The sequence below is a fragment of the Podarcis liolepis genome, assembly GCF_965112155.1.
Source record: "Podarcis liolepis genome assembly, chromosome: 3".
In the NCBI taxonomy this organism is placed as follows: Eukaryota; Metazoa; Chordata; class Lepidosauria; order Squamata; family Lacertidae; genus Podarcis; species Podarcis liolepis.
Window position 1 is genome coordinate 91,466,367 of NC_139557.1, and position 23,456 is coordinate 91,489,822.

At 43.7% G+C, this 23,456-nt stretch overlaps 1 protein-coding gene across 1 annotated transcript in view; it reads right to left on the bottom strand.

The window, feature by feature from the left end:
* The window catches only part of GALNT14 (polypeptide N-acetylgalactosaminyltransferase 14), a 227,255-nt gene that overhangs the window by 26,330 nt on the left and 177,469 nt on the right, over positions 1-23,456 (bottom strand). The window contains exons 4-6 of the mRNA XM_083496106.1: positions 20,611-20,678; positions 19,052-19,117; positions 10,536-10,657 (exon numbers count right to left, since the gene is read on the bottom strand). Coding sequence (XP_083352232.1) covers positions 10,536-10,657; positions 19,052-19,117; positions 20,611-20,678 — 256 coding nt within the window. The remainder of the gene's footprint in view (positions 1-10,535; positions 10,658-19,051; positions 19,118-20,610; positions 20,679-23,456) is intronic.

Sequence of the window (23,456 nt, forward strand, 5' to 3'; positions counted from 1 at the left end):
AAGCGAAGAAGTCAGGCAACCTCCCCACCCCACAAAACCCAATCTAAAATTATCATTAAACTCAGCAGCTAAAAACACAAGATGAACACATGCAATCTTTGGTTCTTATTGCTCAATTAATATATAGTCATGGGTGCAAGAGGAGGGCCCAAATATCTATCAGGGTGGTGGTACAGCGAAATTTTGTCAGCTCTGAATGGCCTTTTCCTTTCTATTTCTTTCTTTGTTTTGTTTTGTGTGTATTTTTTAAAATAGCCCAGACTCCAATTAAAGCTCAAAGCTTCAAGCTTTTCTCCCTATGAGACCAAATCCCTTTCCACAGGTATGCAGCTGACCGAACACTGTTGGGAATCAGCTCTTGCAAAAAGGAGCTGGGCGTGAAAATTCTCCTAATTATGCTGCAGTGCATAAATCCGGTAGCCAACGGTGGCCCCTAAAATTGGGTCTGGCACATGGCTTGATGAAGAGAGGCAAAAACCTAATTTCCAAGAAGGCTTGAGCCCTGGAATGCCTCAATTAAACAGTGCAAACTGAAAGGAAAATAGGAAGCTGCCTTATACTACCTGCTGGTCCATTTAGTTTAGCATCAGGTATTCTGGCTGGCAATTGCTCTCCAGGATCTCAGAAAGAGGTCTTCACCCTTACCTTCTACTACTACCAGTATTATGGGATGCCTGGGGTTTAACCTAGAATCTAGGTTAACTTAGAGTCTCACCACTCTATTCTGATACTCACTTGGGATTAAAACACAGCAAGATCAGAGAGGAAGGCATTGAATTTATTCCCAAACTGGACTTTGGACCACCGGTGGCCCATGAGCTTCATTTGAGTAAGCCACAGCATGTCTGTAGATCTGTGGTTGATGGTGGGAGATGGCACATCCATAGCATGAAACACCCATATTCATTTTAAATTGTATTCCTATTGCTTTTTTGTTTCTTATATTCTATCCTATCCTATTGCATTTGCAATTTGAATTCTATAGAACTACAAAGGCTAAGATAGAAAAGTCATTAAGTGGTTGGCCAGCAAGTCCTCAGTAATTTTCAAGTAGTTCTTGGAGGGGGGGATGTTTGGGAACTACTGAAATATTGTGCTTAATACATAAGACTGAAATGATCTTGAATGTCTATAATATCTACTCTCTGAGCATTTTGTTGTAATTTATGGGCTCTGCTGTGGTGGTGGTAGAATCATGGGGCTAAAATAGATGCAAAGATTATATAGATCACATAAGAAGGCAGCAAATAGCTTCAGCTTGAGGCTGGAAGTGCCTTATGTTTTCTTCATAAACTCTCCCCACCCCCAGTATAAAACTAACCTACAGCTAACCCACACAATCTTTTAAAGTTTAAATAACTCTAATTACCATAAAAAGGTTATTCTCTTAAAATTAATTCCCCTACAGCAGGAGTTATTCTCCTACAACTATATTTATTCTCTGACAATTAATTCGAATAATTTTAACATATATTAGAAGATAAGGTTGAGTCTTTATAGCAAGCCCATTATAGCAGGAGTAAAAGATAACCGCAGAAAGTATAATCAAGGAAGGAAGGAAATAAATCCAAAATGGGTTGTGAAAGATATCTTCTACTACCAGTATTGTATAAAAAGCGCAGAGGAAGAGAGGAACAGTATATATATTTTATTCCAAATCTTGGCTCGAGCTGATAGCAATGTTTACAGGCAACTTTTACTGTGGGATCTGGGATGTTTAGGTAAAAGCTTCCCAGTTGGTGTTTGGGTAAGAATTATTGGATGTGTAGAGACAGTACCAACTCTCCTGAATCACTTGTATATTTTAAAAAACCAGCCCTCTCTGTCAATACCCTGGAGAAGTCAAAGGCACAGTGGTACTTGGTACTCAAACGGCTTGGCTGCCGAACAAATCGGTTCCCAAACACCACAAACCCGCAAGTGTTCTGGTTTGCGAACATTTTTCAGATGCTGGACGTCTGACTCCCGGAACGGATTAAGTTTGAGAACCAAGGTACCACTGTATTCTCATTCTTCCTCTCCTGCATATATACAGAGCCTGATCCATACAGAAGAGAGAGTCCCACCAAGAGAGGCCAGGAATTGATCCTTGGACCTCTTCCATGCAATGCAGGTGCTGTACCACGGAGTCAGGGCCGTCTTACCCATAGGTGCTACAGGTGCAGGGCACTCGGTCACTGGGCTCTCAGGGGCACCAGTCCGAGAGTCCAGGGCCTGAGAGTTGAGTCCGGGGAAGAGCCTGCCCATCGGTTGGAGCGCCACAGTGGGCTCTTCTCTCTGTGCCGCGAGTTCGGGGGTGACCGAGCCAGCGAGACACTGAGGCGGGCGGCCGGCTCTGCCCTCCTGCATGCCTGGGACTGGGCAACCGGGGGGGGGGGAGAAATGCCAGGCATATCTTTGCACCCTGGTGCCACATATGCTTAAGACTGCCCTGCACAGAGTCACAACCCTTCCCCTGCACCACTGGTATGTTGATGATATTCATGGAATGGGCCAGTATATATAACAGATATATTTAATGATGCATATGGAGAAGGGCTGTAGCTCAGTGGCAGTGCATCCTCTTTGCATGAAGATGGTCCCAGGTTCAATCTTAGGCAACCCCAGGGAGGGACTGGGAAGACTCCCTGTCTGAAGCCATGGAGAGTTGTTGCCAGTCCAGTCAGAGCTGGACAGGCTAATAGTCTGACTTGGGGTAAAGCAGCTCCTTATGTTCTCTGCTGCTCAGTCTGTGGCTTTGATATCCTGCAAGGAACCAACGACAACTAATGTGCTTGAGGTTCTGTCCAAGGAGAGAGGTTGGAGGGGATGAAAGTTCAAGTCCTACACAGATAAGAGCTTCCCAATCTATATAGATCCGACCTCAGATTTCCTGAAATCCATTCAACTGCCACTTCAGCCATCACCCAGCTTGAACTTCCATCCCCTCCAACCTCTCTCCTTGGAGAGAACCTCAAGCACATTAGTTGCTGTTGGTTCCTTGCAGGATATCAAAGTCACAGACTGAGGAGCAGCAATCACCTCTAGAGAAAAGGTGCAAAAGAAGTTGTTCTGCTGTGAAGGAAAGGGAGGCACAGCTAATCTTCTTGATTCTCTTTTGCAACGTTACCTGGTTCTAATCTACCAACAAAAAGGCCCCCAAATGCTCAAGTACTATCTAGCTTTGATTGCCCCAGATAACAGTCACCAATGCTGGAGCAACATTATTCAGATAGCTGATGGCGGAGAAGAGGAAGTAATGAAGAAAGAAGAGGTTGCTTAGCATCTTTTCTTCAAAGCTGGATTCATGCAAAACTATATAGCTTCATGTTCCACCCCCACCATCTTTCTTCAAACAGGAAAAACAGGAGTGGGGTGTGTGGGTGTGTGTTGGATAGTGGAACATCGCCATCCATTGGCTCATTACCATGACATTAACAAAAGCCTGTTTTCAGGTGATGAAGATTGATTCCTTCTGTAAAAACGCCTTGGGCCTTGTAATTACATTTTAGGGGAAAGTTATTTGGCTAAAACAAATTGGTAATGGTAGACACATCAGCTCTCCAAGTAAAAACAAGACAGCATGCAGAGGCACAAATCCGTACCTGTGCTAAACAAAGTGGAATTCCCCTGCAAGCTAACACTTCTGCTTTGTAATGCTCTCCCAGTTACAGATAATGGACATCCCCCTTATCTGGCACAAATTCATTTAGTCAAAGCCGCTCATTTCCACAAACAAATGTGTTCCCAAGTGCTGCTTCTGCCTCCATTATCTATTCATTTCTGGGTGGTTATTTTGAGCCCTCTTAGGCTGAAGGACTTCAGTCCTGACATCCGCCCCTAGCTGCCCCCTCCAGCACCAGAAGTAACTGTCACGAGGGACTGAGGCCTCTCCTTCCATATATCAGGTGGATGGTGGCACCTGGCTCCTTTATTAATGGCTGAGAGGCCAAGAGAGATGCCGCGAAGGGGCACCTTTCCTGAGGTCTCCTGTGTTCCCATTGCTGCTGCCGAATTGCATAAAATAAGGCCTCTGTAGAAGTGGAGTACTGAGAGACTGCCATGGGAGAAAGTCGTTTCGGTTCATTATGATTCTCGCTTCCCCATCAATATGTTTAGGGATGCTTTTAGTATTTGATTAATTATTGTATTTAAATATTTTGTTGGAAGCCGCCCAGAGTGGCTGGGGAAACCCAGCCAGATGGGCGGGGTATAAATTAATAATAATAATAATAATAATAATAATAATAATAATAATAATAATAACTATATGCAATCCAAAACAAATCTATCCTGCAAAATTTGCAGGGTTCTGAATGTTGTGGTTTTCCATCTGAAAAAAGTGTATGTTAGGTGAAAGTGTGCTCAAAAATACAAATCTTAGTGAAGATAGCATAAAATGCATTGTATTAGGGAAAATGTGTATATTAGGAAAAATTGCATACAAAAATGTGTATTCAAAAGACTGGCAAGCTTTTGTGAGGAACTTTTTTTTTTTTTTAAGAGGAAACTGAAGTGAAAGGTGGAAAGCAACCAAAAGTGACGGATTTTGTAGTGGTTACAGTAGGGCCTGGATGACCAGGGTTCAATTCTCCACTTGGACCAGAAGCTCACTGGCTGACCTCAAGCCAGTCACTCTCTCTCTCTCTCTCAGTCTAACCTACCTCACAGGGTTGTTGTGAGAATGGGATGAGGAGGGGGGTAACCATTCATGCCCCTTTTGACCTCCTTGGATGGAAAAGTGGGATATAAGTGCAACGAATGAGTAAATGAATGAATACTTGCACTTCACTGAACAGGACCCCCTTCTACCAGCTCCTAAACCAGGGGTCTGCAACCTTTAAGACAAAAAGAGCCACTTGGACCCGTTTCCGAAGAAAAAAAAAACTGGGAGCTGCAAAACTCGTCATTATAAAAATAACTTTTTTGTCACTTTTTTATTATTTCTTTGTTTGACCCCTCAGAATTACTCCTCCTCATAGAAATAAACGTTAAATTAACAAGTTACCTTTTTGTGTGTGTGTGTGTTCTTCACTCCCCTTCAAAACAGTGACCAGTGTACATGCCCCCTTTCAATGCAGTGACCAGCGTACATGCTCCTTACAATGTAGCGGGTGGGTGGGAAGGTGACGTCGGGACGGTGCGTGACTAACGCATGCACCGCCCCCATGCGACGTCACAGCCAGTACAGCGCCCGCCACAGTGGGGAGTGTCGGGGCGCACAATGCGCCTCCTCTTCTCACTAGTATCCGCCCTGGAGCCGCAGCAAAGGTGTAAAAGAGCCACATGCGGCTCCGGAGCCGCGGGTTGCAGACCCCTGTCCTAAACAGAGACTGCAGGCTTCTCCCATACAGGATTCAGCTCCACGAACAGCAGAGCTCTATGCAGATGCAGCCAGGCAATGGAAGCATCAACAAAACCTCAAGGAGACCCTGTCACCTCATGTATCCATCAGAGAAATATGTATCTGTCATGTGTACTTTGCCCGAGAGGCACTTTTCTTTTAAAGTGTCTTTGGGGTTTGATGCCCAGCGTTAATTTACTATTCCATTACACCCTCCCCTGCTTACACACACAAAGACACAAGTACACTTTGCTTCTTGGACGCTTGCCATGCGTTAGAAATCTGGCTAAACAGATGTTTTGCTGAATGAAAAATGGAAAGTGACATGATGTAGGTTGCGGGGGGGGGGCGGAGGGGGCAGTTGCTGATTCAGATGCATTCTGGGTTCTCGATCTCTTTGAAGCGCAGAAGTTTATTAAGCCGAAATGGACTGTTTCCTGCAAGCCACAAATTAAGAGAAGACCATTAATCTTTGGAATGGGAGGAAGAAGAGCGTGGCAGGCAAAAATGAGTCGCCTTTCCAGTACCAGGCTGAAGGTGGCAGCATTAACATTTAATACAGTTGAACAAACACGGTTTGATACTGGCAAAAAAGAAAAAAAGAAAAAAAGATGGGGTGTAATTTTCGCTTGGAAGTAAGGCAGCGCAGGTGTGAGACTTCCCCACCTTTAAGGTGGGAAATGTGGGTGTAGGAAAAGAAAAGAAACATCTATTTTACATGCACACAACCGTTCATCTGTCCCATCAACATTTACTCCACGACCCGAAAAAAGGCAAAGTGGAACAAAGTAGTTTTGAAAGGCTACAAATATACATCTAAGGCATATGGCCCCTTGATCTCCTCACATGATGGTCCCTCTGTTTATCCCATCCAGTCCACACTGGAAATGAAATTAAAGCGCTCAGCATCTCAAGTAAAATGAGCTGGGTTGCAAAAGCTATTAACTAAGTGATGTGCTCTTCAGGAAAGAGAGATACAGTGGTACCTCAGGTTGCAGACACCTCGAGTTACAGATGCTTCAGGTTACAGACTCTGCTAACCCAGAAATAGTACCTCGGGTTAAGAACTTTGCTTCAGGATGAGAACAGAAATCGTGCAGTGGCGGCACTGCAGCAGCAGGAGGCCCCATTAGCTAAAGTGGTACCTCAGGTTAAGAACAGTTTCAGGTTAAGAACGGACCTCCAGGACGAATTAAGTTCTTAACCCGAGGTACCCCACTCCCACCCTCTGGCTGGATGCCACATCATCCTTGGACTGAGACCAGCCCTGATAACAGTGTTATGAGTTTCGAGGGGGGCAAGGCTGTGAATGTGCATCTAGTAAAGGTTGGAATCTAGTCGAAGAGGCCGCTAAACTGGCCAGGCAAGTTTCTTTGTAAGATAATGGCTACTTACGCGCTCAGCACCTCAAATAAAATGACCTGGGTTGCAATCTGGCTGGCTGCCACGTCATCCTAGGACGGAGAACAGCCGGCCAAGCAGTGTTGGGCATATGTGCCATTTGTGTGTGTGAATTGGGCTGATGCTGGAAGCTGGGGAAACAGAGACATGTTTGCTCTGTGCTGGACTTGAGGCTCCCCTGTACACCTAACGAGGCAGCAAGGGGTGGGAAAGCTGTGAGCCTCTCCATCCTATGCACAGGCTATGTATGTGTAAATAAAACCATATATCCTTAAAGTCTCCACTGGCTTTCATTCCAAGGAAACTGGGCCCTGAGGAAGAGTGCTTGAAACTTGCTCTCACTGCTGAGAAATTGGGATAGCGCATAGCAATATAACTGCTGTATGAGAGGCACGCATGCCTGGCTTTTTTTTCACTTCACAACCACGCATCCAGCTGACTGGCTGATTTTTTTAAAGGCTCCATGTTTGCCTCAGACTCCCTTTCTCTTTGCCTATACGAGTCAGGCATTCTGTGCTCTGGACCTTGAGATTGCTTACTTTTGCACTCATCCTCCCGCAAATCCTGTACCACTTTTTGGGGATGCGTGTGTGGTGTGGAACCCGTGACACTACAAAGCAGGTTCCTCATTGAAATGCAAGCCGCTAAGAGCACGAGAAACCACTGAGCTGGCCCCTCTTTCAAACATTCATGCAGGCTTCAATTTTGATTGTGTGGGTTTTTGGTTGTGTTTTTTTTAAAAAAGGAAGAAAAATGAAAAGAAAAAGAGAAATTACAAATAAGAGAAGTTAACAGAGGTGACGTTTTGCTTTTCTGCTTCATTCAGGCCCCGCCGCTGCTGCTGCCACTGCAACCATGTAATGAAATTCCTACGGCGCTGCTGCATATGGCATCCACATTCATCCATCACATCAGCTCTGAGCATGAGCTACATTCTCCCAATGCTGCAAGGGAAATACAGCTTGAGCTGCCATCCTGCTGGCTGCGAATCATCAAACATCTCATGCGGGAAAGGCGCCGTCAACCACTCTGATAGAGAGATTCGGAAGAGGGCGAGTGAGCGGGTGGGTGCAAAAAGGGGAGCGAAGGAGGTTAAAGGGGCCATGCTCAAAGCAGAGCAAACTTCGCTTGTGCACCATTTCCTAAACACACACCTCAGAAGAAAGTTCAGAGGACATCAGTGGGATTTGCTCCCTCAGCATCAGGAAATAGGAACTGTGGACGCATAAAGCAGTGCTGACAAAATAATTAATGCCTTGTGGCAAGATGCCACAGGATGAACATTCCTCCTGTGGAGAAGAGAACCAAGTCTTATGTTTGAGCAAGGATGGTACTGGGTTTAAATCACTGATCAGTTTCCTGGATGCCTCTGGAGAAGTCACGAGTTTACCGCACAGGGCTGCTGGGTGATGTTTAAAAACACATAGTTTTGCTTCATATACTAGAACATGCTGCAAAAATTATACTAAGTAATAGATAGATTGAAATTAACAAATGGGAGGTATTTTGAAGGGTGGAAGACCCTGAAAAGGAAATACTTTTCATGATAACTTATTTACTGTACTTGCCATATTTACACGAATGTCACACTCACTTTTTTGGCCAAATTGTTGTGAAAATTAGAATGTGCATTAGATTTGATGGCGCATTAGATTCGATTGCAAGCTTGAGAAACACTGCTGATGTAGCAAATACTTCCTTTTGGTTGCAGGCTTTTGAAAATTGAGGTGTGCTTTAGATTCGATGTTCCATTAGATACGCGTAAATACAGTAATCTTTGAATGCCTGCTTTTATTGGTTTGGATATACTTGGGTGAAGGAAGCAACATTTCACAATGTGCTACTATGGCAGCGATGGGAAACGTGTGTCCTTCCTGATGTTGTTTAACTCCAGCACCCACCAATTCAATGACCACTGATGATGGCAGCCAAATATCAGTTCTGCAACATCAGGACCACCGGCTCCCCATCCTTGTGCTATTGGCCCATGGCTAACTGGTAAAACCGAGCAAACATTTCACTGTCATTTCTGAGTACAGCTCCTTGCGTACACTTATTCAGAGCAACCTTTATTGCTCCCATTTTACAGATGGCACTATCCAATCAAGAGAGGCAAAGGAAGCCCATCGAAGCCACAAGATACATTGTCAGAGAGAGATGCCGAGAGGTTCCCTGTCCGCATGAGGAGGCTACGAGGACACAACTACAATGCCTTTATCTCTCTGAGAAGGACAATATTGGAGCTTTAATCTCATGTTCCCGTCTTTACCAGAAAGAGAACGCCATTGTCTGCTGTGAAAAAACCAGCAGGATTTAATTCCCATTAAATCAATTTATTAAAGCTTAATTTGCATGAAATTAAATTCAGCCCCTATTCAAAGAGCCATCACTCCCCTAAATCATTCAGTACTGGGAATTGAACATAGGCCTAATTAAAAACTTGGCTGGAGCCATGCCTGCCTATTCCCTGTGTACCACTCAGCAACCCTGACAGGAGCCCTGGGGCTCTGCTGACTGAATTTGCATACACACGGGACGGCCCCTTCTTCGCTTGTTCTGCAGTATGGGCCTTCACTTCTGGGCCTCATCTGACACACATCACTCACTGAATCGCTGGGACAGGGTATCAGTTCTGCTCAGTCATCATTTCGAAGTGGACCTGAGCACATTTATTGCCAAGGCATCAGAAATACACCCAAAGGAGGAAAAGTTATTGGACATCTACAGAGCAGATTCCAAAATGCCTTAGAAAATAACTACAGGGTTGTTTTTCCCCTGACATAGCTGGGTTTGGATTATTTTTTTCCTGGATAGTGTATAGCTGTTTGATCCCTTGTGATGCTTTGGAATCTGAGTCCACAAACCAGTCCAGGAATCGGGACTCGTGACATATGTTAAGCTCAGTGGCGGAGGACATGTCTGGCTGAAGAATGTCCCAGGTTTGATCCCCGTTCTCTGCATAGAAAAGGGTCAAGTAGCATTTCCTTTGCCTGAGACCCATAGTGAGCTATAGGTGGGCAGAGGTGGATGGATAGTCCGACTTAGTTTAAGGCAACTTCCTATGATCCTAGTGGTGATCTTATTTCTACCTCAAGGCTGGATTACTGCAAAATGCTCTGTGTGGGGCTGCCTTTAGGGATGGCCTGGAAGCTTCAACTAGTGCAGAATGCTGGTAATGGGAACAGACTACTGCTAAGGCGCAGTCCCAGTGTGAAAAGATGGCTTCCCATCCACTGCTAGGCCGGGTTCAGGGTTCTTGTACTGGAGTACAAAGCCCTGGACAACGGATGCCCAGGATTCCTTAAGGACTGCCTCAGCTCGTATGTCCTGGATCCATCGCTAAGGTAATCTGGAGGAGTGCTATTAGTGGTCTCCCATGGACCAGACTCAAGTCACCGCAGAGCCATGCCTTCAACAAAGTGGACAGAACACTATGGAACCCCCTCCCACTAGAAATAAGGGAGGCAGTATCCTTGCCAAGTTGCAGCTGTCAGGTTAAACATGGCTTTGTTTCAGGAGGCCCTTGTAGCATAAATGCAGTTAACAATATATTTTTCAGTGTTTTAATGTTTCTTCTAAATTTGACGTTTCACATGTTTTAATCTTTGTAAACCACTTTGAAGCCCAGAGGTGGGGTATACTTTAAAAAATAAAAATACTGTATTGCTCGGATTTCAAAGCCACCTCCCACCATAGCTTTTTTTCCCCACCAGTGGCTCCCCGGTCTAAAAGCTGGATGTAAGCAGAGTTGAGGCCCACTGCTACTTCTGACCAAGGTCAAGACCTGCCCAGCTGCTCAGGGAACACTTACCTCTTTGATCCTTTGTAAAAGAGGCAACAGCCAGTCCTTGTTCACCTCACAGTGACTGTCTAGAAAGGTCAGAACGCCTGCCTGCGCCACATCTGCTCCTCGAATGCGGGACCGGATCAAACCTGTCGAGATGCACACAAACTCAAGTGCCGGTCTGAGAGCCTTGAACCCCTAAGCAAGAAATTAGCTGCTAGCCAGACATGCACACATAAGCAGTGGTGGCTGGTGTCCATTGGGCGGTGAGGTAGAGGAGCCAACAGTAGGTGGCGCCAGAGACTATGTTGGGGAGAGCCTCCCTGCTGGGGTCTACCATGGCAATGCAGAGGCCAAGGAGGAAGAAGCCGATAGCCAGTGCCAATTCCTGTAAGTAACAAGACAGGCAGGTGGGGATAGCTGAGGGGAGAGTGGTTTTTGCAGGGCAGGGCCCCATTTGCCCTAAGGGAGCAGCCTCCACCAAAGCACTCTTCTCCCCATGCGCATCCGCTCCTTCTACCATATTCATGCTCAGCCCCACCCAATCAGGAGAGGTCATGATCGTCTTATGCGCCCAACACTTTTTTCTTCTAGAGACATATGACAACCCCTTTTTGTTTTGCAAGCTCCAAAAATGAAAGAGCTGGTTGAAAAGGAACGATTTGTGGCTAATTCACACAATTCTTTTGGTTGTTGCTGGGGAAGGAACTGAGGATAGCTACACGGACATTTTCGGCTAGTTCTGAAGGACAACGGCCACCTACTGCACCAAAGGCTGCCAACCAAATGTCGCCTAAAACAACACTGAAAACAAATGTGGGGATTTCTTCTTGAGTGGTTTTTAAGGGGAACCATGATAGTGCAAGAAGATCCCTGCTGCATCAGACCAAAGGCCTATCTATTCCATCATCCTGGTCTCATAGTGGCCAACCAGGTGACCTACAGGAAGCCTGCAGGTAAGACATGAGCACAGCAGCAGCAGCATGAGGCAGCATGAGTTGCCCTCAAAGAGGAAGCAAAATGTGTGTTGCTCTACCCAGCCTGCAATTGCTTCTCAAAGAGTTGGGCAACATGTTTATGGGGCATAGCATCCTTGTTCTCCGTTTACTGATAGCTGAAGTCATAGAATCGTTGAGTTGGAAGGGATCCAATGATCTAGTCCAACCCTCCAAAGCCCTCTTTGGAGCCAACTGGCACCATATGTCAGTAGCTGGAAGAACAGGGCGGGAGGGACACAGATATGAATCGGTAGAATAATCATCTATGGGTTAAATGGATTAATCACTGGGGAGAAATTTTAATTGGTATGGACAAATTATAATCAGTTGGAATGAGAGTTAAGGGCTTTTCTGAAGCCAGTGTGTCACTGTAAAAGGGAAATGGGGGTGACCTTTCCATCTAACAGCGAGTGACAACTTTGGTTAACGTAATCACACATTTTATTATAATTCCCCCAGTTTCTCAAAAGGGAACGATTTTTGAGTTCTAATTGCTAATACATGAACATATTGAAATTTAATTGCTAAATCAGTTAAAATGAGTGCTCTTACAGTCACAATACAATATTTCATACTGGATTCTCTGGTTCTGAAACCCCACATTCTACTATGATATTCCCAAAATTCCCAGTAGTGTTCTGTTCTGGTACTCTACATTGTTGCTGTGGACTAGAAGCCTTCTTAAGGAATTGCAGGCAGTTGTTTCATCCTTTCCCCCTGGATTAATCTGTGCATGTGGAGCAAGGCACAACTATCAGCATTAGAACAACATTGCAGCAGAAGGTGCTATTAGTGCACTGGAAGCTGGTATCTCAGCACATTTATGCCAAAGCAGCAATCCTATGCACACTTCCATAGAAGTAATGGTGTACTGTACTGTTAATGCTGTACTGTTTTTAACACTTGATTGGGAGCCGCCCAGAGTGGCTGGGAAAACTCAGCCAGATGGGCAGGGTATAAATAATAAATTATTATTATTAGTAGTAGTAGTAGTCGTAGTAGTAGTAGTAGTAATATCTGTTGAATACAGTAGGACATACTTCCATTTAAACATACAGAGGATTGCACTGCTAATTTACTGTAGTATAACTGAGCCAGAATCTGACTTTAAAAACAAACAAACCACCTAATTGTCGTAGAATGCAGAATTACAAATATCTACATAGCCCACATCTGATTCACTTGTACTTATTATTTCTGAAAACCAAGGTTAGAAAGCATTAATTTAGACTATGATTTTGGAGGGAAAGTGCATAGAGAGGTTTCCAGTAATAGCCCCTAGAGCCTGCTGTGGCAATATTCATCCTCTATATGTATCTACTTAATCTTTAAAATACAATTTAATTAAACGTATTTTTAAAAATCCCAGAGAGGCCGCCTGAGCCCATCTCGTCTGTTTCGTTAGAACAAACAGCTTTAAAAGAAAGACCCTGGGCATTGTTTTGCCTATTCTAATTTTCTGGCTAATAAGCTGCAGCTGAGACTCCCTGGATGTATTAATAGAGCAATCCCTTTAAACATGAGAGGGGGTGGGGGCGGGTCTATTTTAAGCTCTGACCCCCTTTTGAACATCTTAACTAGCGTACACTCCCTGGAGTCAATTTGAATGCCTAGTCGCCAGTCTCGTGAGAACTGGAACCTATTCATGTAACATATACCATGTTTAGTAGGCCTTGTGAATCTGCACTCAAGCATCCTGGCACAGCAGAGCAGTCACTCGCATGCAAACTTTTCAGCTCAGCTAATTGCACGCTGGTCCAAGGAACCTGAGTCCATGAGTTCTTATCCTTACAACAACCCTGGGAGGTAGGTTAAGTGGTGACTTGGCCCAAGGCCATTAAGAAATCTCCATGTCTGAGCAGGTGTTGAACTCAAAGATTCCTCAGTCCAAGTCCAGATCCACTACAAAATCATGGCGCCACACAATGAATTATGGGTCGACCAGTTGCTTCAGCCCCACAGCCAGTCTGAATAATGATTGAAGAGGCTGTTGGAATCAGCTTCCAAGTGGATCCCAGCCTAGAGCTGGAGGATCAGTTTCCCCAGAAATTGTTTCTCTCTCTCTCTCTCTCTCTCTATATATATATATATATATATATTATTGAAGGTTTTTAACATATTGAGCACTGGAATCCAAACACATTTATAAAAAAGATAATAGTACAGGAAAAACCTATAGGCATCTGGTTGGCCACTGTGAGAACAGGATGCTGGACGAATTGAGCTACTGGCCTGATCCAGCAGGCTCATCTTCTGTTCTTACATCAATTATCAGATACAATAAAGTACCGCACAACAACATATTTATATCTCATGCTCAAGCACATTTATATAACCAGTTGTTTTTTTCCCTACAATAAACATGGAACTGTGGACTTAATTCTTTCCTGACTGACATTTCTGTTTCCTGCAGGGAAAACTAACAATTCAAATCCATGGTAACCACACACAATTGACAATTCCATTTGTGTATTTTGCTATTTAAATGTGGGCACCTTTTCATACCCAAGTTCAAAATGTAAAGTGTGATTTGTTTCACGCTGCCAAGTCAACACGTTAATGATCCAGTTGTAATATCTAGAGAGTGCCAAGAATAGAGGGTGGTGCAAAGATCGAAGGTGTCACATGTGTATTGATGATGAGACCACCAAATGGTCTGTAAGGGGCAGTGTTGGGTAGGTTTTAGTCACGTTCCATTCACTTTCCCCTGATGGGAAGTAGACCAGATTGGCAGAATTTGGTTACTGGTGAATGTTGATTTCACAGTACACTAACCTACGAAAATGAATTTTCAGCAGCAGTAATAGAAATTTCAGGTAGGCAAAGTAATAAATGCTGCGTGAAAACTAAGAATGTCAACAGATTAAAAGTTTTCCTTAAATAGAAAACTCATTTAACTCTTGGGCTGATTAATTTGCAAATTAAAGCCAATTATTACAGTGTTAAGTTTCCCTTAACTAATAACACAATTACTTTTTTTAAAAAGTCACCTTAAAATAAACAATCTCTGTCATGAGATGCCTGGCAGCAATTTTTAGGCCTTTCAGCAATCAGAGCAGCAGCTGCCTCACCATTGTGCTAGCTGAAATGGGGAAGGAAGAATGGAAAGTGGTGAAGAGAAGACCGCATTTGTACCTGTGAGACAAAGATGACTCCTCTCATTAAAACCCATGTCCTCCTACCCATCTGGGCTCTACAAAAGCACAATGGAAGAGAACAGGACGGGGCAAGTAGAGATCACCAAAGGTGGTCACTGATGCATCAACAAAAAAAGAGGTCAAAAGAGGATTTGCACAATATTTGCATGCGCTAATGTATGCGTATAGATGCATACTCAGAAATGATTAGTATAATTTAAAGAGAAATAAAAGAAATCTCACCACAGCGGTAAAGTCTCTGATCTGGCGACCTGGGGGCCTGCTCAGTTTGCTGTCCAAGTGCTAAGTGCTGATGGGCAATTTTAAGGTGCTTGCGGTCTCTTGGGAACATAGGAAACTGTCTTACACCGAGCCAGAACATTGCTCCCTGTAGTTCAGTATTGCCTGTGGAAAGTGGCAATAGCACTCCAGAGTTTCTACCTGGAGATACAGGGGTTAAAATCAGGATGTTCTGCATGCAAAAGCTGTTGCTCTACCACTGACTGAAACTGAGATGTTGCCATGGTTCTTTATCTTCAGACCTGGCTTGAACTTGACCTTTTTTCAAATAGTGGGCTGTCCCCTGAGAACTCTTCAAAGAAAGGGTACATAGGCACCCTAAGATAAGCTGTTCATGGGAGCCTCTTGGGCCTGATTCGAATCACATGGGAGGAGCCATGCTGAGACTCCACATTGGTGCTGCAATGACTCCTTACAGGTTTCCTGGTGATATGCGAAAGACACTTATGCAACAAATCCAATTCCACCAGGAAAAACAGGAGTTCTGATAGGTGGCCTCCCTTCCAGTCTGGTTTGTCTGGGAGCAAATTGATGGGAGGGGGCAAATCAGATCATTTAGGGGTACAGCCTAGTTTGAATCACACTTCTTGTCCAGAAGACATGTGGGCAGGAAGGAAATAAATGGATCTACCAGCTTTCCTCCTCTTACTAGTGAATTCAAATATCTGCCTCTGTGCTGTTTATAAAAGGTTGGAAGGAAGAAGGAGAAGATGGGAAAGGGTGGTCCCACAATGCTTCTAATTAAAACTAGATTAAAGTCTGCAATTAATACAGTCTCCCTATCAAATGTAGGTTTCAGCCAACACTGACTCCTAACATACAGGAATCAAGCACAATTTAAAAGCCTAGTTCAAACCTCCAGTTAGAACAACATATTTGAAAGGCTTTCAATGACCTGAATCAGTACTGAATGAAAAGAATAATACAGGCTATGGTTTCAGTCAATGTAATGATGATGAGCTATAGCTTTCAAATGCCCACCCTCTGCCTGACCAAGAGCAGAGACATCAAAAGCCTCTATGAAAGCAAAAGCAAGTAACTTGTAAACGCAGGGACAAAAAATTAAATAAATCCCATGAGAGGTATGGGCTCTAAGGACATGATTAGAACTTTGTCTCTTCCATGGAAGAGGAGAGGCTACAGAACAGGGTGGAACTGTTCACCCATTCAGAGTGAAGACAAGAAACATTGCCATCACTCTGGGTTGGCTTCATGGCTGTTATCACAGTCAGAAGAAGAAGAAGAAGAAGAAGAAGAAGAGGAGGAGGAGGAGGAGGAGGAGTCTGGATTTGATATCCCGCCTTTCACTCCCTTTAAGGAGTCTCAAAGCGGCTAACATTCTCCTTTCCCTTCCTCCACCACAACAAACACTCTGTGAGGTCTGTGGGGCTGAGAGACTTCAGAGAAGTGTGACTGGCCCAAGGTCACCCAGCAGCTGCATGTGGAGGAGCGGAGACGCGAACCCGGTTCCCCAGATTACAAGTCTATCGCTCTTAACCACTGCACCACACTGGCAAATTCAATTGGCTGGTATTCAGGGTATTCAGCCCAGGTAATAGGGACAAGTTACCTGTGCTCTGTAGAGGGCACTTGATCCTGTTCTCCATGGGAATTGCCTTATGTATGCAAAGGAGGAGACTGGGGGAAGGACAGTTTGTTCCAGGTCCTCAAAACAGGGAAGTTGCATATAGAATTGACATGAATTTTACTGCTCCAAATATTCCACTGATTCACGGGGAGATCCTCGTGGTTGGCATTGCTCTGTGCCTCAGTTTACCTTTGCTCAACCTGGGAGAGGGTGAACCTTTCTGCTGCTGTGAAGTTTCCGCTTAATAAAAAGGTAAAGGGACCCCTGACCATTAGGTCCAGTCGTGACCAACTCTGGGGTTGCAGCGCTCATCTCACTTTATTGGCTGAGGGAGCCGGCGTACAGCTTCCGGGTCATGTGGCCAGCATGACTAAGCTGCTTCTGGCGAACCAGAGTAGCGCATGGAAACGCCGTTTACCTTCCCGCCGGAACGGTACCTATTTATCTACTTGTACTTTGACGTGCTTTCGAACTGCTAGGTTGGCAGGAGCAGGGACTGAGCAACGGGAGCTCACCCCGTCACAGGGATTCGAACCACCAATCTTCTGATTGGCAAGTCCTAGGCTCTGTGGTTTAACCCACAGCGCCACCTGCCTTAATAATTAACCACAACTGAGGCTGACTCCTGTTGTACAGGGCTATGTTTGATGGTTACTTATGATTTTTAACTGCTGCCATAAAAATAAATAAGCATTACACATACACAATTGAGTGTTTATTGATTATTTAATTCAAGGCAAGCTTTAATGGGACAGCATTTATATCCTTCAGTGGGCTCTGCTCAATTTTCCAAATTAGTATTGTAGCCGAATGCGACTTTCCAACTGGTTCAGAGAGGTTGTCTGAGCGGTAACCAAGATTTAATGGGCCCAAACCAGAATAGTTACAGACCTGCTTTGCATGTCACATTAAACCATAGTTAAAATAAATGATGGTTTACGTGACTGTGCAGTGGATGGTGCTGAAATTTCAGGTGCTTCACTCTTCCCCCACTTCCGCTGCTGCCGCACTGCTAAGAAACAAACCATGGTTTAGCTTGGGCTCGTGGTTTATTGCTCTCCAAAGAAACCAAGATTAGACATCACGCTAAGCTACACCGTGGTTTGTTTCCTGGGAGCAGCAGTAGCAGCAGGAGTAAAGCACTTTCAATTTCGGCGGCAGCAGCAGCACCGCCCATTTGTAATAAACCATAGTTTATTTTAACTGGTTTTCTGTGACATGTGAACAAGCCCATAATCACAGCAACTGAAGTGGGAGGAAATATTTAACTTTCTGCAAATAAGTCATTTCTGAAATGCAAGGTTCACTGTAGCCCTTCTTTATCACCACAACAGCCATGTGAGAAGATGACTACTATTGTTCATGTATTGATGGAGAACTCAGGCTGAAAGGAGGAAGGATTATTAAGTGAATATTAAGTGAATCTTTCATTCCAGAGGCATTTGGAACCCACGTTCCTGTTATATACTAGGCCATGGAATGTGATGCCAGCATGTGGTCTCCTGATAGGCTGTCAACCCTACCTGAATGGTGATTGCCTCGCCATACTTATGCATGCTAGGGAACCTATTGTTTAGACCATTGCAATGTGTTGTACGTGGGCGTAGCTTTGAAAATGGACTGGATACTGCAGCTGTCCCAAAACTAAGAATAAGGATCTTAGCTGGAGATGGGATATCCGATCATATGATGGCACTGGCTGGATCTACACTTACCTGTTTAACATTATTAGGACGATATTAGATACAGTCGTACCTTGGAAGTTGAACGGAATCCATTCCAGAAGTCCATTCGACTTTCAAAATGTTCAGAAACCAAAGAGCAGCTTCCCGCAGCCAATCCGAAGCCGCAGAAGCTGCATTGGACGTTTGGCTTCCAAAAAAAGTTCGAAAACCGGAATACTCACTTCTGGTTTTCGATCGTTCGGGAACCCAAATGTTCGGCAACTAATCCGTTTGAGATCCAAGGTACAACTATATATTATTACGCTTGGGTTTGATCACAGAAACATGGCCATTGACTACAGTGCCATATGATGTAACCAAGTTACATTTGAGTTTACAACCTTTGCACTGATGTACGTGAATGTTGCCTCAACTGACTGGATTTTTATAGTTTGATCTTCTGGCATTTACTTTGTTTGCCTATATGCAAAAATAATTAATGGAATGAAATCGTTATATTGTTTGCACAACAAAGACAACGAAAATGAAGTCAAAATTTCAGGAGGAGCTGTGTGGCCTAGTGTTTGCCGCCATGTTTCTGACACATCAGTCATGGATTGCTTGCTATTGCATCAACCTGTATGAGCATAGACTTTCAAACTGTACAGAGTGCTGCATCAGGCATGGTTATAATGCAAATTATAATGTAAGTTATAAATTAAGTCATGTAAGTAAATTATTAAGGGGTATATCAGCAAAGTATGCTACAAACACAATACCAAAATACAACCACCACCACCCCCAAGGTCATTCATTTTGCTCTTCACCATCTGCAGCTGGGCCACTGAGTTCTTACCTTCTCTTCTTCTGTTGCGCAAACATTTCACCTTGGGTAGCTTGATCAGCAAACGGCAGTCATCCGCTTTGGAAACACAAGCAGAGATCCATTCTATTTTCAAAACTTTTTTTTTTTTTTTAACTTTCACAGACTTTCAGGACAAAAGAATAGCAGGTGAGTATTAAGGAGTTTGACAATGTGACACTAGTGAAAATGACCAATTGGCCCATTGGCTGCAGGAACACAGTAAATTACATCACAGGAGAATATCTGCCGCTAGGCACCTGCAAGAACTTTCCCAGGCTGGGGGGACTAAAGTAAAATATTGAAAGGGGGAACAGGCAAATGTTGGGTATAAGCAGCCTTGCATGCTTCCAGTTAGTAGAGGGCAAGCTTGAGACTAAGAGATAGTCAGGCAAAATACACTTGGTGTTTCCCACTAAAAACATAAACTCTGCTCCTTCCTCCTGCTCACTCACCCCCCCCCCCATTTCTTTGCATGAGGATGCCATGAAGGTAGCTCCAAGATGTGACACGTCCCATTTTGGTGAAACAGGAAGTGCCACCCTGCCGTGCCACTGCTCTGTCTGCCTTGCCTCCACTGGCGATGGTCAGGCGGCGCTGGCAATGGCACCGAGTCCTGACAAGTTCTTGCCAGCTTCTGGGGAGATCTTGCTGAAATCTTGTGAGATCTCACTGAAAATCAGCACCAATGGTGCTTCTCCAACAGTGGTGAAGATGGAACGCCAGCAGGGTGTCTGTGGGTGCTTCAACTGAGACCCTCTTCATGGGTGGGTTGGGCCTGGTAGCTCCAGTCATGTAGGATAAAATCCCAAGCCATCCTTATGAGGATGACATAAATTTAAATAAGAAACCTTTTTTATTCAGCATTTGGACTCCTCTCTCTCTCTCTCTCTGTGTGTGTGTGTGTGTTTTCCTTTTTAATCAATGCAAGCGATGTGTGAATAAGACAGAATGGGTGGTGGAACTGAGTAACTGAGTAACTCCAGGAAGCTGCAGCTTCCAAGCTTTTTAAAATTCTGCTATACAGTGGTACCTTGGTAGTCAAAGGCCTTAGCTGCTGAACAAATTGGCTCCAGTTTGCGAATGTTTTTTGGAAGCCAAATGTCCGACGCAGCTTCCAATTTCATGCAGGAAGCTCCTGCAGCCAACCGGAAGCCGCACCTTGGTTTTTGAACCATTCCAGGAGTCAAATGGACTCCTGGAATGGATTAAATTCAAGAACCAAGGTACCACTGTATATGCATACAGATTATAAGCTAACATTTTTTTAAAAAAGACCCCTATCAGCTAATTTCTCAACAGCAACAAAAAAATTGGGGGCCTATATATTTTGCCGCTCCTCTCAGTTTATACAAATGCTCGACATTTACTCTGACTCTCTCCTCCATGCATGCTGGGAATCTGTGGATTATGGTTCATTGAGGGGGGGCATTGTCCCCTTGCCCCACCATGGGCACCCAGGCACCTGCCTTTCCAAGCATGTACACACATAGTTTTCCCTCTTCCCTTACTCGCCCCTCCCTTCCACATTCAAGTCATAAAATGTCACTTACGGTCATCACTGAAATCATCTACCAATATAATTTCCTGGACCAGATGCACTGGAGTTCGGTTCAGAACACTGAGGAAAGACCAGAAAAAAGATACAGGGCAGCATTTCAGCAGAAAAAATAAGCCAGGAAAATAAAGCTCTGGACCAATTTTCCTCCAAGAGACAATTGGGTAGGTGGCTGAAGAGCAATTTGGAAATATCCTTATGTCAAACAGACCTGTTGTGACATGATGATAACCAACAGCTATATAAACCAGGAGAGGTGACAGGTTTATGTTAAAGTATCCAATGTCTCACATTATTGGAAAGTTGATTATGTGCGGAGGGGAAACCTACATATCGCAAGGACTCCAGGCATACCTGGCCACAAAGAAGGAAACTCGAGCCACTGGGAAATAAAAGCAGCAGCACTTTTAAAAAAGGATAAAAGCAAAGTTGGCAAAGTTGTGCAAATAGGTCCCCAGGAACATTCTACAATATAGAGAGCAGGCAAAAACAGTGATAATACTATAGAGGCAAGGATACCTGCTTTTCTGTGGCTGACATCAAAAGATAGAAGGGATATCTAAAAGAACTTAGAAAATAGGGTTATTTTTAAGGCTTGACCTGGTGGAAATCTCAACATTACGAATAATAATAATAATAATAATAATAATAATAATAATAATAATAATAATTTATTATTTATACTCCGCCCATCAGGCTGGGTTTTCCCAGCCACTCTGGGTGGCTTCCAACAAAGTATTAAAAAATACATAAAAAGGAACAGGCCATTTCTGAGGAGGGGAAGATTGAGTGGATGTATTTAACTATAGGCTGCCACAACCACTGCCACTGTGAACACTTAAATTACTTGACCATTTATACTAGGGCTGGTTTGTCTTTTAGCCAAGGGATCGGCCAAACATTTAAAATAAATGTACCAGCATGCATGTTAATTTGAAGATACCCATTTCTGTTTTTGGAATGAAATGAACGGATCATCCATTGTTTGAAAAATAATAATCTTGAATTTATTGCTGAAACTTGAAGAAAATACAGATTGCCATAAATTCTAAACAAGGGAAAGCTCCAATTACAATCAGATTTTGAAAATTCCATTGTAATTGGCACTGAATGAATGCACTGATTAACACTGTTGGTTAATTAATGTTTTCAGGCAAATTTAATTATTTTAACTTGACCCATTGCAAACTCTTTCCTTAATTTTACTTTACCACGAGGGAACTGTCCGCCAAACTAGATTCAGATGTTAATGGTTTTCAAAATACCACATTCATTCAAACACATGCATAGCATAAATTTGCTCATCAGGGCACTGATAGGGGTGGCAATCAGTACTCCTAACTCTGTGTTGGATCATAGCCCTTAGACTTAAATCTAAAAAAAAAAATGTAATGTATGAAGTGTAGAGGTGGTTGGGCAATTTTCTTCAGTTCAAACTTCAAGGTGAACCTACAAAATTCCCACTTTCTGGAAAAAGAAAAGAATTAAAATATGGCCATCTTTGAAAATTTGCTGTCCTCTGAAATTTGCAACGTAGTTCATGAAAAAAAAATGCAAAGGCACATTATTTTAGGCAAAAGTGCTTTGCAAAAATGTGTATATTGAGGGGAAATCACGTTAAAATGTTGATGAATTCTTATGAGGATTAAAAATTAACCACAAACTGAGGCAGAAATGTGGGGAACTGGATGTAAGATTGGAAAAACAAAAAACTGAGCAAAGCTGAAATGGGCAGATTCAGCCAGCCCTAATGGAGTGGTCTTAAACTTAATCCTATATATTTATTGTCTGTGGAGGTATGACCTCACATGGTGAGCCCAAAAATGGCCACAGTGAGTAACACCAACCCGCTTCCCATTTTTGGCCTTTACAAAAACTCATTTCGAAGAAGACTGTTCATCATGGCATTCCAAATGTAAGTGGCCTATTAAAGATAAATAAGAACAAAAACAGCTCCCCCCTTTTATTTCCACAGGGCTCACATTTTCTCTCTCTCTCTTTCTCTCCTTCACACACATACACACACTCATGGAGTGAGATTTAGATGTGCTGTTCCCACTTGTCAAGTTCTCTTTTAATTATTATTATTAATAGGTTTGTTGGTGCTGAGGGCTCCCTCCGCCTTTCCTTCAAAAGAAAGCCAAATGTAGGAGCTGAGTTCAGCAAATTACTGCAACAGAGTATGTCAGAATTGGGAGACGGGAGAGTAATATCACGCTTGGCGGAATATTTAACAGGCGCCGATTGCCTGGAAACGAAAATGGGTAAAAATAGAAGGGGGGAAACAGCACAAAAAACCTTTAATGAACCAGTAGAATTAAATTAAAGACAATGACCTTTTTTCCGTTAAGTTGTCGGGCCAGTTGGGAAATGAGAATGAGTCTGCAGTTACTTTGGGCCAAACGAGATGAGACATTATTAGATCGTTTGAAACCAAGTCAGAGTTGGAGAACTGGTGGCCCACAAGCCTTTCCAACTGACTCACTAGCCTCTAGTCTCAGGTCCAACCCTCTCCTCGACCATCCACCCTCCTGCTGTTCTTCCAGGGTAATCTTCGCATGGCGAATTGGTGGTGGTCTTCAGTGGTGACAGACTCACTAGAAAACCCAGATGCTGCAGTGCTAAACTCTCTTTACTAGTCCAGGTTCTTAGTGATCATTGCCAGGGCTTGGGCAATACACAGAGTGGTACCTCGAGTTACAGTTGCTTCAGGTTGCAGACTCTGCTAACCCAGAAATAGTACCTCAGGTTAAGAACTTTACCTCAGGATGAGAACAGAAATCATGTGGCGCCGGCGCAGTGGCAGCAGGAGGCCCCATTAGTTAAAGTGGTACCTCAGGT